General features: G+C 32.4%; 1 protein-coding gene across 1 annotated transcript; it reads right to left on the bottom strand.

Annotated features, from left to right (window-relative positions):
• Positions 1-3,701: 3,701 nt before the first annotated feature.
• LOC131945877 (sulfotransferase 1C4-like) lies at positions 3,702-7,942 on the bottom strand. The gene is made up of 5 exons (XM_059306490.1): positions 7,785-7,942; positions 7,296-7,462; positions 6,139-6,242; positions 5,636-5,816; positions 3,702-3,854 (listed from the first exon to the last, which is right to left on the bottom strand). Exons 1-5 carry the CDS (start codon positions 7,913-7,915, stop codon positions 3,739-3,741), a joined length of 699 nt encoding a protein of 232 aa, XP_059162473.1. The 5' UTR covers positions 7,916-7,942; the 3' UTR covers positions 3,702-3,738.
• Positions 7,943-14,205: the final 6,263 nt, after the last annotated feature.

The following is a 14,205-nucleotide window of genomic DNA, read 5'->3' as shown; positions in this document are numbered from 1 at the left end:
TATCAATGCTCGTCTTGATTGATAAAACTAATCATAACAACACTAGCCAAAACAACAAAAGTATCAACACATATGTATTACCAATAGGCCTAATGAAAAGCTGTTAATGGCGAACAACATCTAAACAATACGAAATTAACACATGTGTAATTATTTTTTTGTCTCAAACTTTATAATTAAGTAAAGAAAAAGAAGTTTAACATTATCAGTACAGGTATGATTAGTTGGCCCTGGTAAAAGGAGAAAGAAACAGGTAAATGTTCAACTCTATCATCGGTACAGGCATGGGTAGTGGGGCCTCGTTAAAGGGGAGATAAAGATGAAAATGTTCAACATTATCATTAGTACAATGACGAATAATAGGCATAAATAATAGGAGCTGGTAAAAGGGGAGAGAAACAGATAAATATATAAAATTAACCAATTCAGGCCCGAGTAGAGAAACTTGAAGAATGAAAAAAATATTAAAAATAAAATAATGATTGCAAGATAAAGCTCGTTTACGGTTTAATCTATTAAGAATATTAGAACTATAATGTTTTATAACAAATTGAACAATGGGCACTAGACCGGTCACTATAATGATATATATATATATATATATATATATATATATATATATATATATATATATATATATATATATATATATATATATATATATATATACACACAGTTAAACATAACCTATACATATACATGTTTATTTATTTTATTTTTATCTATTTATTATTGTTTTTAAAACGTTTGAAAAAGTAAATGTTTGTATGTGTTGTGAAAAGTTGATCTGATATTAGCAATTACTTTATCTGACAAACTTCTAATCTATTCGCAAATAAATTAACATTAATAATAACAGGCAAACGAGTTTCAAAGGCTTTTCAACATTTTAGAATTTTTGGACAACTGCATTGTCACACACACACAAAACTATGAAAATTCATCACATTTTGGGATGTTTAAACAGAAATAGATGTTACTGGATCCAAACTACAGTGATAAACTGCATCCGTACGAGGCCACTGTTAATGAAGGGGTTAATGTTATATTTCGATGTGTAGTTAATGTAAGTATTCCTAAAAGAATTGTCTCTTTATTACGTTAAGTTAAGCCAAGTTCAAGAGCTAGTGTTACAGATTAATTGTAGCACACACCACCTGTGGGCCTATAACACAACATGGTCCAAAAGATGTATCAATTATATGGATGTATGGTAATTGTAGGATAGATATCAGCAGTTTCAAATCATTTCCTATAGAAAACATTACAGTATCTAGTCGGCCTGTGAAGTTCAGTTCTTCGACAGTTTCCAATTTTTTTCATCATTGTTTGTCAGCGCACAGATGGCGCCATCGAGAATGATTTCAGCATATTTCGCAATGCGAAATGAGGGTGGTACGATTAGCTCGCAGGTGCGAATGACTCTTTATTATGTTATGTCGCAACCACTAGTTGCAAAGTCAAGTACTCCGTTTATAGTTGTTAAGTAGGGATTAGCTCTACGGCGTAGTGAAATGAATAAGGGTTATGAAGTAGAGTAATGAAACGTTACGAAACATAAAGCATATCTTATCATACATAATAAAGGATTATGTATAAATAATTATATAAATAAACCGGGAGTGATCACCTCTAAACTTTCTCGAATATTCTTATATAACATTACGGGGGATGGCAACTCGGGATATAGACAATATTTTAAATCCATTTTTAATTGCTTTAACTTTTTACTTTCTCGTATATACGAAGTATAGAGAAAGTATTGTAATCGTGCTAAAAAAAAAATCGAGATTTTTACAAATCTCGACGTTTTACACCTCACTGATACGGAAAAACATAATTTTGCAATCTTGTCCGTATGTCTGTGTGTGTGTGTGTGTGTCTGTGTGTCTGTCCGTGTGTAAACACGATTACTTGAGTACCATTACAGCTAGGTTGATGAAATTTCATATATAAGTATTATATCAAAATCGTAGATCCGTATCAACTTTTGAGCGATTTCCGACAACCGGAAGTGGTACTTTTTCTACTTTGAATTTTTCAAAAGCCTATAACTTGAGTACTATTTCAGATAGATAAATGATATTTCACATGTAAGTAAAAGATCTAATTCTCTACCTTCTGTAAAATTTTGAGTAATTTACGTTGACTGGAAGTAGTACTTTACGCTACTTCCGATTTCTCAAAAAACTAATGTAAATTTTAAAAGTACTAATAATATTGCGCACTATTATGCGTTTTTTATTTAGCGTTCACGTGGTGTGCAATTAATTTGTCTACGAGATTTTATTCTATTTTTAAAACTTTAAGTATTTAAAATGGATTAAAAATCATTTCTATAGCCCGAGTTCCCATCCCCTGTTATTTTATATAAGAATATTCGAGAAAGTTTAGGGGAGATCACTCCCGGTTTATTTATAATAGAATAGAATCTCGTAGAAAAAAAACAATTGCACACCATGTGAACGCCAAACACAATGTGTATAATAGTGCGCGATATTATAAGTACTTTATAAATTCACATGCGCTTTTTGAGAAATCGGAAATAACGTAAATTAGTACTTCCGGTCAACGGAAATTAGGCCTACTCAAAATTTGACAGAAGGTAGAGAATTAGATCTTTTACTTACATATGAAATTTCATTTATCTATCTGAAATAGTACTCAAGTTATAGGCTTTTGAAAAAATTGAAAGTAGAAAAAGTTCCACTTCCGGTTATCGGAAATCGTTCAAAAGTTGATACGGATCTACGATTTTGATATAAACTTATATATGAAATTTCATCAACCTTGCTGTAACGGTACTCAAGTTATCGTGTTTACAGACACACATACATACACACACACACAGACATACGGACACTATTGCAAACTTATAGTTTTTCGCCTCTGGGAGGTGTTAAACGTCGAGATTTGCAAAAATCTCGATTTTTTTTTTGCACGATTACAATACGTTTTCTATACTCTGTATAAACGAGAAAGTAAAAATGAACTTCATATCAAAAAGTAACATTGTGAGTTTTTGGAAAGTATTATTGTTTTTACATTTTTATAGACATCTTTCGTGGCCGTTCCTGTGCATTTCCGCGGGGATAGAATTGAGTCTGACGAAATAATTTAAGAGAGTTTCATCAATTAGTTTCTAATCCTATTTTTATAGACGCATTATCTTGTTTTTAAAACTGAGTTATTTAAATGTAAACAAAGTCTGCGCTATAATTCTTGCATCATATTTGTCGGGGCACGGGTTTACCTACACTACCCCAGGGCCTGGTGTATGAAAGCCTTGAGAATAATGACATAGTGCAGATGCTTTTATGTAGTCGAACAGTCAAACCAAATAAACCAAACAAAAAATAAACATACAAACTTGAGAACAAACTTGAGTTTTAGTAGTATTTAGATATCTAGAATACAAAACTCTAATATATATATATATATATATATATATATATATATATATATATATATATATATATATATATATATAGCTAGCATCAATATCTGATTATTTTTATAACATTAACTTGGATATTGGGTTCCTTTTTTTTTGTTATCAACAGAGGCACTGCTAGAGTGTAAGTTTGTCTACAGTATGTAAATTGATTACATTTTAATCCAACGTACACTTGTAACTTTAAGTTAAGGTAGATATTAGGCGTTATAGAAATCCATTTGTTTTTGTTAATCAGAGGAGGCAGCGCAAGAATCTAAATATCTGTGCATAACATATAAAATTTACTCTAAAGTATATTTGTAAACAGTTCTATAGCCAGCCATGTGTTTCTTGTATTCTCTGTCAAATTCTTTGTTCAAATGATCGGAGAACCAGTTTGTCCAATCGCCGACATCACCTAGAAGTTAACAAGTTTTTATATAGCTTTTTATCAATTGAAGATTTTTCACATAGCATTTAATAGTAGTAGTTGTCACAAAATTAGCAATTTGATCCCAAAGTAAGGTATTATAATAATAAGAAAATTATGTTGTTGTTAAGAGGTGTTTTAAAAAAAAATATGTTAAAGCAACATTCATTTCCCATTTGTTACAGTCTTTTTTAATTCTTTGTTAATTACATGAATTAATTATTTAGATAGTAAAATAGTTCGAAACATCGTAAGAGTGAGATTTTTGTGTTGCTATAGGGCTGGTAAGTAGGTCACCAACCAGCTCTTTGTCTCATGCATGTTTTATTGAGCCTTAGAACTGGTTGGTGACCTACTTACCAGCCCTATAGCGGAAACTAGAGTACCGCTATCCTAAAACTAAAATGGTATTTATTTATGCCAAAAACCAATAATGAATTAAAATCGTACACCTTTGAATTGATTATTCATTTAAAAGCTAATACTCTTGTTTTAATCGAGCTCTCTTCATTGACAACTCATTCTTCCGACGTATTGAGGGGTCTCATAAAACTTTCATACGATCGCGGAAAATAAGTCGGTAAAGAAGGGGCTGAAAGACAGAAGTTTCGGAAGCCCAATGTGACGCCTTTTTTGTTTTGTGTTCAAATCAGATAAGGCCGCCAGAGAAAGCCACTTCTAATTGTGTTGATCGCTGGCGATTCCCCAGACACTCCCAAATGACAGTCCAGTCTTTGCCAGCTGCTTCAACGCCGAGCGGTTTTCCTGCTTTCATTGCTTTCTATTTCATTGCGGCGTCCATTTTAGCGCCATTCCTGCAATATCATCTGGATTTATTTTGAGGACGTGCCCCTTCCATCGCTATCTTCTAATATCGATTATATTCGGAAACTGCTTTTATTTCCATCTCTCCGATTAGTCTATCATTTGAGATAGTGTTGGCCGGTGTATGCCTTATACCCTTTGCAAGCCTTAGTTTGGATTATTAAAATGTCAAACTTGAATTGATTATAAGTGTCTATTTGGTAATATAATTTATTAAATAATATTAAGGTTTTCGGGTAAGTGTCCATTCGGACATTTGTCCCATTCGGACAAGTGTCCATTCGGACATTTTCGCATTTGGGCAAGTGTCCATTCGGGCATTTGTCGCATTCGGGCAAGTGTCCATTCGGTCATTTGTCCCATTCGGACAAGTGTCCATTCGGACATTTTCGCATTTGGGCAAGTGTCCATTCGGGCATTTGTCGCATTCGGGCAAGTGTCCATTCGGGAAATCGGCCTTCGGGAAAACGGCAATCGGACAAGTGTCTTTCGGGAAAACTTCCGGTTCCCAAGCTTAGGCATCAAAATTATTTGGTCTTAGATGTTGGGGCGCGGGTTTGTCCACACTACCTGGAAATCTTGAATGTGCTTCGATTATCCCGTTTTATTTATTTAAATTGAGCATAGTTTTTATTACAAATGTATTTTTGGACTTTCCTAAAATGTCTAGTATTTGCTATTGTATTAGATTATCATTTCCAGTGTATTGGAACAACTGTGGCATATTAACCGTATAATATGATTTTAAGCAAATTTAGACAGTCTTGATTAGGCAATTTACAGACAACTAATGTTCATTTTCGCGCTTGTCAAAACTGCCCATATACATTGTATTTAGAGGCGTTAGGATTAGAATTACTGGGTGATATATTTTGAGAGATTGTTTTACCACTTATAACAGTGTTCACGAACTACGTACAAAGAATAATATTTCAGCTCCATACCTTTTCTGAAAAAGCCATTTTTTCGGTTGCGAAATATACCATTTAGTCTTTCTGGTGTCGTATTTTCTTTGAAGGGCTTCAAGCTGTCAAATCTACAGGTCTCTGCTATCTTTTCACAAAGCTCATCGCTACAACCCGTGCCTAGAAACTTATTCAGTTTTTTAACGCCAGCTTTGTCATCCTAGTTTTGGGATAAAACACAGAGTTAAATAAAAAAAAATTAAAAAAAAAACGGTGGGTTTTTTCACCATTAAGCACAAGTCTTATTAGAACTAGCTATGCAACCTAACTCTGTCGTTGGTTTTTTTTTTTTGTTACAATAGCAATGCTATGAGGACACATAAAAATTTATTTCATGCATTTTGTAAAATGTGTTTACGGTAAATGTAAAACAACTAAAATATTGCAGATATGTGGGCTGTTTTTTTTTCTAAGCGTGACAACATAATAGATATTTAACTAAGTTTTATGTAACATAATCTTACTAGAAAATCAACACTCACTAATTTCATATCCTCGTACACTGATGTGTAGAATGGAACATCCGGGTTAGCATCAATGCCGTCTTGCCATTCCATCAGATATGTAAATAGGTCACCAAAACAATCTGAAACAGAAAATATCTGCTTACACCCTTATGTGAAAACTACTTTATCCATTCTATCAAAAAAGTAATTCGGTCATTAGAAAAATCTGCACAGCAACATTATGTTTATACGCTTTTCAGAGAGCTACGCTTGACTTTCCACCAAAATGCAAAAAGTTAAAATAAAACTTATCATAAAGGAAAACGAGCTCAGTGTTGAGTAATAACTGATATGGTCATCGTGTTCTAGCTGTCCAGCGTTCTTCCTGTTAACCCGTTTGCTAAAAGTTTGTACTCTGGATTAGACTGTAGATCATTCACCTTATGAACTACAACATGAACTGCCACATAAACTGCCACATGAACTGTCACATGAATTGCGACATAAACTCTCATATAAGCTGCCACATGAATTGACACTTGACTGCAATCCATGAGGTTAATAGCTATTTGTACAAGCTTTTATTTAACTTTCTTCCTGGTCCAGTCTGTCTGTCGTCAGTCGGTCGTCATTCTGTCGTCATAGATCGAAACGCTCGAGCGAAATTTCGGGTACATCTAACAGACATATTCGTTTCAAAGTTGGCACGTGGTTCAAGTTGTAAAGACAATGCACTCTGACATTAAATTTGACTTAATTAGATGCTTAATTATTTTTTTATGAATTAACTATTATTGTGTTCAAAGTAGTAGGCAGACTAATCCAACTATTACGCACTATTATAAGCACGTTATCAAGTTCATTAGGTGCCAATAATTTTTAGTCATGCAACTCTATTGTAAAAAAAAATTAAGTACTGAAATTTTAAAAAAAAACTTTTAATTAATAACAAGCTGTTATGTAATAAGGCACTAAAAAGTAGAAAATAAATTATTTTCTTGAAATATATACTAATACACTACTATTTAAATAAATATAAAGAAAAGCGTCGGTCTCTTCCTAAATATTAGTAAAGGTATTCAATAGATACTAAAGAATGCAAAAAAAATGAAGCTATTTTCCTTGGTAAGGTGACAGTGCTAAATCTGACATCATGTTTGAGTTTAATGCTGACACTTCGAAACTAAACTTACAGCCCGCTTCTAAGTTAAGACAGACAAACTGCTCAAACGTCCCAGGATAATGCAGTGGCTCCGCAGTTTTCTGAAGGAAAGTGTAGAGCGAGACCAGAGTATCTTTTGGATTTCTGTCCAAGCGGATTATTTTTATTTTCTTCTCCAAAGCTTGCTTGGGGATATACCTAAAATAACAACAACGCAAGTTAAACTTCGTGTTAGAGACATAGGTACATAAAAGCGCGAGTAAAAAAAAATTCACGTCATGGAATCCGATCCAAAATATCACCATCCTTCATCAATCTCGACATTGTCGTATTTATATTTAAAAAAACATAGTAATGCATAATCACCATAAATAAAAAAATACAACACTACGCCGATTTAAGAAAACATAACCACTTTTGACAAGTTCATTTATTACTCACAACTACAATACCATCAACTACAAGAATTTCGTTTGATCAAAAATACATGATGCAATTAGTTTAGACAAGTTAACACTACCTAAACGGCACATGAGTTTCAATAAGTCTTGGCGATTTCATGCTGGTTAAGCCATGCATTGGTCTCCCGTCTATGAAATACATGATGTTCTCTCTTTCTGCGCTCAGTTTCTCTGTCTTGTGCATCAACATGGCCACTATCTCTTGGTGCCAATGGAGACCTGTTTTAATGATGGTTATAATGCGTTGAGAAATTTACTTAAACAAATACTTGAAAAAAATATTTCGCAACAGCTTCCTCGTATTACCTGTCCGTGGATATGAGCAAATCAAGACATCATCAGGGCGTATCTCCATGTCTCTGAAGTTACGTAGGTGTGTCCTGTAGTCAGTGTCGGAACCTATAGGTAGGGGGAGATGCCAGTAGCCACCGGCATTGCCGAAACGGAACGTGTTGCCGAATCTGAAAAGTCAGTACTATGCGTAGAATTATGTTATAAACAAACCTTAACACAGAGAAAATTTATCAATGGTTTCTTATACTTTCCCTAATGCCGATCATTTATAACTCTCTTGTATACAATCATTGCCAGCGCTATCAATGCTCATTATCAGGGTAATTATGTCGATCGAATATTATCAGCCGCTATACTATGGGTTTTTGACCTGTTTTTGCTTCCACAGCTAGCAATACACAATACCTGGTGTAAACGTGAACAACAGCTCGGTCCGGAGAAGAAATACGGTCTAAAGACCGGTAACCGAATTCATGACAACGCCGTCGGAAACGATGATTCGACTAAATGTAGCCATTAGGCAAAAAATGTTACGTTATAACTGTAGGCTTTGAATTTATTTTTTTCACTACATTTGATACACTAATTCTAGTCCTAATTAATATTATTTTTCATATTTAAATTTTTATTTAAAGCGTGCAATCAGCCTGTTCCTTTGTTTATTTTCTTAATATTTGAACTTGCGAGCTGCGTATATGAAGCTCGTTTCTTGCACCATACTTAAAGTCCTTATGATGTGGTATCGGAAATGTAGCGTTTGTGTAAAAACATGTACAAGTCATGTTTGTCGTTGTGGATTTTACGTTTCCGCTGACACTGTGTCGTGCTCCATAATGGTCCCATAAGCTTCTTCGTCTTTTTCTTTGTTCTTAACTTTATTGTTAACAGGGATTTCTTTCAACACAATTAAAGTATTACGTGTGAACGTGTTATGCGCCATAGGGGCCGTTAACTCCGCTTTTAGCCAGCTTTCAGTTCTGGATTTCCAAGTAGGGTCTTAGTTCAACCAAGAACAAACAACAAGGAAGCTGGTGTTTTTGTTTTTGAGGTTTTGTTTCCGAGATGGGTTGCTGTCTTCAGTAATCGAGCCTCAACTGCCCGAGTGTTTTTTAACTCGGAAATTTGTTGGATTAGCAACCATGAGCTTTACCGACCTGGTATACTATATTACCGGTATCCATCGCCGTTCACAACCGTGCCTTGTCGTTGGTTCGAAACCACATAGCTCCACATGCAGCTAGATAGGTAAACCTACTATAAACGGATATTTTTTGAATGGTTTACGTTTCCATCATGTTAACCGATATCACCCTCATAGTGACTACTTACTCTACATCTTAACCAAGACGTACCTGTCTGTTATAGTAGACAGCTGAGGCAAGGTCTTCTGAACACTTTCCGTGAAAGTTGTAGCAGCCCCATTTTCTTTCGACATGGTCGTGTCTGTTACAGTGCCAAAACCAGGATGCCTAAATGTAGCATGTGTAATTGGAGGAAATTTTGTAACTGATCCTTATAAAGGTTAAAACCAGAGGCGTAGCGAGGAGAGGGCGGAGGAAGGGGGTGGGGTGCGGACCGCACCGGGTCACACCATTTAGGGGGTGTAACCATGGGAAAAATTGTAAAATATATAGAAGATAATGCTTTTTGCCAGTTCAATTAATTAACGCCATTTGGCAAAATTGGAAAGCGAAGTGACAAAATGTAACTATATATATATATATATATATATATATATATATATATATATATATATATATATATATATATATATATATATAGGCCTATGAAGATTTTTGTATATAATATATTTATATATATATAAATATATAAATATATATATATATATATATATATATATATATATATATATATATATATATATATATATATATATATATATATATATATATATATATATATATATATATATATATATATATATATATATATATATATATATATATATATATATATATATATATACGTTTTTTTCTGGGAGAGAGGGTGACACCAAGAGGTCCCGCACCGGGTAACACCCCACCTCGCGACGCCGCTGGTTAAAACACATCATGAAACCGAATTACAGCGTGGCTTTAAATTATTCAAAAATCTATTCATTACACTATAACAAGTCGCATTATAGATGACGATTTTGAAGTGATCGAGTAGGCTTGATCAAAGTTCCTTCTGAAAAGAGTGAGCGAAATGAAACCAAATAATTCTGGACTGTTAACGACAGTTATTGTAATGTCAATATGAATTGAACAAACACAATGAAAAAAAATTTGATTATTGTAATTTAATGCACATATTAAAACGACAAATGAATCAAAAGGTGGGGATAATGTGAGTGGTAGCAGAATGTTGCATACTGTCAGTAACACTTGACATACGCCCCTCCCACCCTCTTTCCTCGGATTAATAACCACCTGTACATTTCCATCTATGTTATTATGCGATAGAGAATGGTTTAAGATACGTTTAGGCTATGGCTATTGCTATGGCTATAGCTATAGCTATGGCTATGGCTATGGCTATGGCTATGGCTATGGCTATGGCTATGGCTATGGCTATGGCTATGGCTATGGCTATGGCTATGGCTATGGCTATGGCTATGGCTATGGCTATGGCTATGGCTATGGCTATGGCTATGGCTATGGCTATGGCTATGGCTATGGCTATGGCTATGGCTATGGCTATGGCTATGGCTATGGCTATGGCTATGGCTATGGCTATGGCTATGGCTATGGCTATGGCTATGGCTATGGCTATGGCTATGGCTATGGCTGTGGCTGTGGCTGTGGCTGTGGCTGTGGCTGTGGCTGTGGCTGTGGCTGTGGCTGTGGCTGTGGCTGTGGCTGTGGCTGTGGCTGTGGCTGTGGCTGTGGCTGTGGCTGTGGCTGTGGCTGTGGCTGTGGCTGTGGCTGTGGTTGTGGTTGTGGCTGTGGCTGTGGCTGTGGCTGTGGCTGTGGCTTTTGCTGTGGCTGTGGCTGTGGCTGTGGCTGTGGCTGTGGCTGTGGCTGTGGCTGTGGCTGTGGCTGTGGCTGTGGCTATGGCTGTGGCTATGGCTATGGCTGTGGCTGTGGCTGTGGCTGTGGCTGTGGCTGTGCCTCGGTATGTGCGCATGAATGATGCGATCTATTCAATCGTTATTGTAAAAGTTATATAGAAATTTGCTTAGCCCAAAATAGCAAACTTAACTGAAACGCGTTAGTAGCTAGTTAGCAAAGTATGGCTGAATGTGTGTTTGTCACACACAAAAAAACGGCCCCCAACAAATGAATTATTACGTTTACTCGATAAAACTTGTGACAATTTTTTTTAATTTTCCATGTTTATTTCAAAGTTAAAATTAAACAAGTATGTGGCAAATTTAATATATTTTAAACAATAGCAGATAAGATAAAAAAAAAATTGCTACAATGGTTTACAACCCAGAAGGATGTATGTACATTAGAATTACAGGTTGTCACTGGGGATTAACATAGTTACCCTTTGGTACTGAGTAATGATGGGCATTTGTAATGGATGCAGAGGCAACTCTTTTACGTTATAATTAAATTCAACGTGAAGCTGTTTCTTACTGATCCTCATATTGTGTTCTTATTGTGTTCTCGGATCAATTTTTACCCATGTAACATATTGTACAGACAGCAACTTAATGTACACCTGTGTGATACAGACATTTCCTCTCTAGGAACTCTAGTATGTAACACTAATTGTAGCTAAAAGATATATATATATATATATATATATATATATATATATATATATATATATATATATATATATATATATGTATATCCCCCCCCCTCTCTCTCTGAATATATATATATATATATATATATATATATATATATATAGAGAGAGAGAGAGAGAGAGATAGATATATAGCTAATTAAATATTAAAAGAATATAGATATAGACTATATCGATAAAAAGATAAATCTATAAAGATATCTAGAATACTAGATATTCTAGAAATAGATATATAGATAGATATATAGATATATAGATATATAGATATATAGATATATAGATATATAGATATATAGATATATAGATATATAGATATATAGATATATAGATATATAGATATATAGATATATAGATATATAGATATATAGATATATAGATATATAGATATATAGATATATAGATATATAGATATATAGATATATAGATATATAGATATATAGATATATAGATATATAGATATATAGATATATAGATATATAGATATATAGATATATAGATATATAGATATATAGATATATAGATATATAGATATATAGATATATAGATATATAGATATATAGATATATAGATATATAGATATATAGATATATAGATATATAGATATATAGATATATAGATATATAGATATATAGATATATAGATATATAGATATATAGATATATAGATATATAGATATATAGATATATAGATATATAGATATATAGATATATAGATATATAGATATATAGATATATAGATATATAGATATATAGATATATAGATATATAGATATATAGATATATAGATATATAGATATATAGATATATAGATATATAGATATATAGATATATAGATATATAGATATATAGATATATAGATATATAGATATATAGATATATAGATATATAGATATATAGATATATAGATATATAGAAATGTAGATATATAGATATATAGATATATAGATATGTAGATATATAGATATATAGATATATAGATATATAGATATATAGATATATAGATATATAGATATATAGATATATAGATATGTAGATATATAGATATATAGATGTATAGATATATAGATGTATAGATATATAGATGTATAGATATATAGATGTATAGATGTGTAGATATATAGATGTATAGATGTATAGATAGATAGATGTATAGATGTATAGATGTATAGATATATAGATGTATAGATGTATAGATAGATAGATGTATAGATGTATAGATGTATAGATGTATAGATGTATAGATGTATAGATGTATACATGAATAGATGTATAGATGTATAGATGTATACATGTATAGATGTATACATGTATAGATGTATAAATGTATAGATGTATAGATGTATACATGTATACATGTATAGATGTATAGATGTATAGATGTATAGATGTATAGATGTATAGATGTATAGATGTATAGATGTATAGATGTATAGATGTATAGATGTATAGATGTATAGATGTATAGATGTATAGATGTATAGATGTATAGATGTATAGATGTATAGATGTATAGATGTATAGATGTATAGATGTATAGATGTATAGATGTATAGATGTATAGATGTATAGATGGATAGATGTATAGATGTATAGATGTATAGATGTATAGATGTATAGATGTATAGATGTATAGATGTATAGATGTATAGATGTATAGATGTATAGATGTAAAGATGTATAGATGTATAGATGTATAGATGTATAGATGTATAGATGTATAGATGTATAGATGTATAGATGTATAGATGTATAGATGTATAGATGTATAGATGTATAGATATATAGATATATAGATATATAGACATATAGATATATAGATATACAGATATATATATATATAGATATATAGATATATAGATATATAGATATATAGATATATAGATATATAGATATATAGATATATAGATATATAGATATATAGACATATAGATATATAGATATATAGATATATAGATATATAGATATATAGATATATAGATATATAGATATATAGATATATAGATATATAGATATATAGATATATAGATATATATATATATAGATATATAGATATATAGATATATAGATATATAGACATATAAATATATAGATATATAGATATGACATCTTCGGCTGTCACAGTAAACGATCCTACAGCCTCAAAATCTCTTTTGCTAAGAATATTGTTACTCATAGTTTGACTGCAACCTAAAATGGTAATCCATTTTAAATAAATAGCAGTCTAGCCTTTGGAAAAAATGAAACATTTACCGAGCAAATCGACATATAAATAAGTAACTATTAGTGTATTTTTTTATCCCTAATGCCACAGATGCATATACTAACTCAGACAAAAAATACAAAAATTTGACCTGTCGACCAACATAACAGCAACGAGCCTAATACGAATAAAACGTCGTTGTCCATCTAGAAATGCTGGTTTTTT

This window comes from Physella acuta, unplaced genomic scaffold (genome assembly GCF_028476545.2).
Source record: "Physella acuta isolate Inbredline_101_S28 unplaced genomic scaffold, ASM2847654v3 ptg000538l, whole genome shotgun sequence".
NCBI lineage: Eukaryota > Metazoa > Mollusca > Gastropoda > Physidae > Physella > Physella acuta.
The sequence above is the reverse complement of the archived record's forward strand: the minus strand, read 5'-3'. Positions and strand labels throughout refer to the sequence as shown.

Excerpts from the sequence above, each read along its gene's own strand:
- LOC131945877 (XM_059306490.1), bottom strand. The coding sequence starts at position 7,915 with ATGTTGATGCACAAGACAGAGAAACTGAGCGCAGAAAGAGAGAACATC. Across the intron at positions 6,243-7,295 it reads TCTTAACTTAGAAGCGGGCT|ATTGTTTTGGTGACCTATTT; the intron begins GTAAGTTTAGTT and ends TTTCTGTTTCAG. Across the intron at positions 3,855-5,635 it reads AAATGGCTTTTTCAGAAAAG|GTGATGTCGGCGATTGGACA; the intron begins GTATGGAGCTGA and ends GTTAACTTCTAG.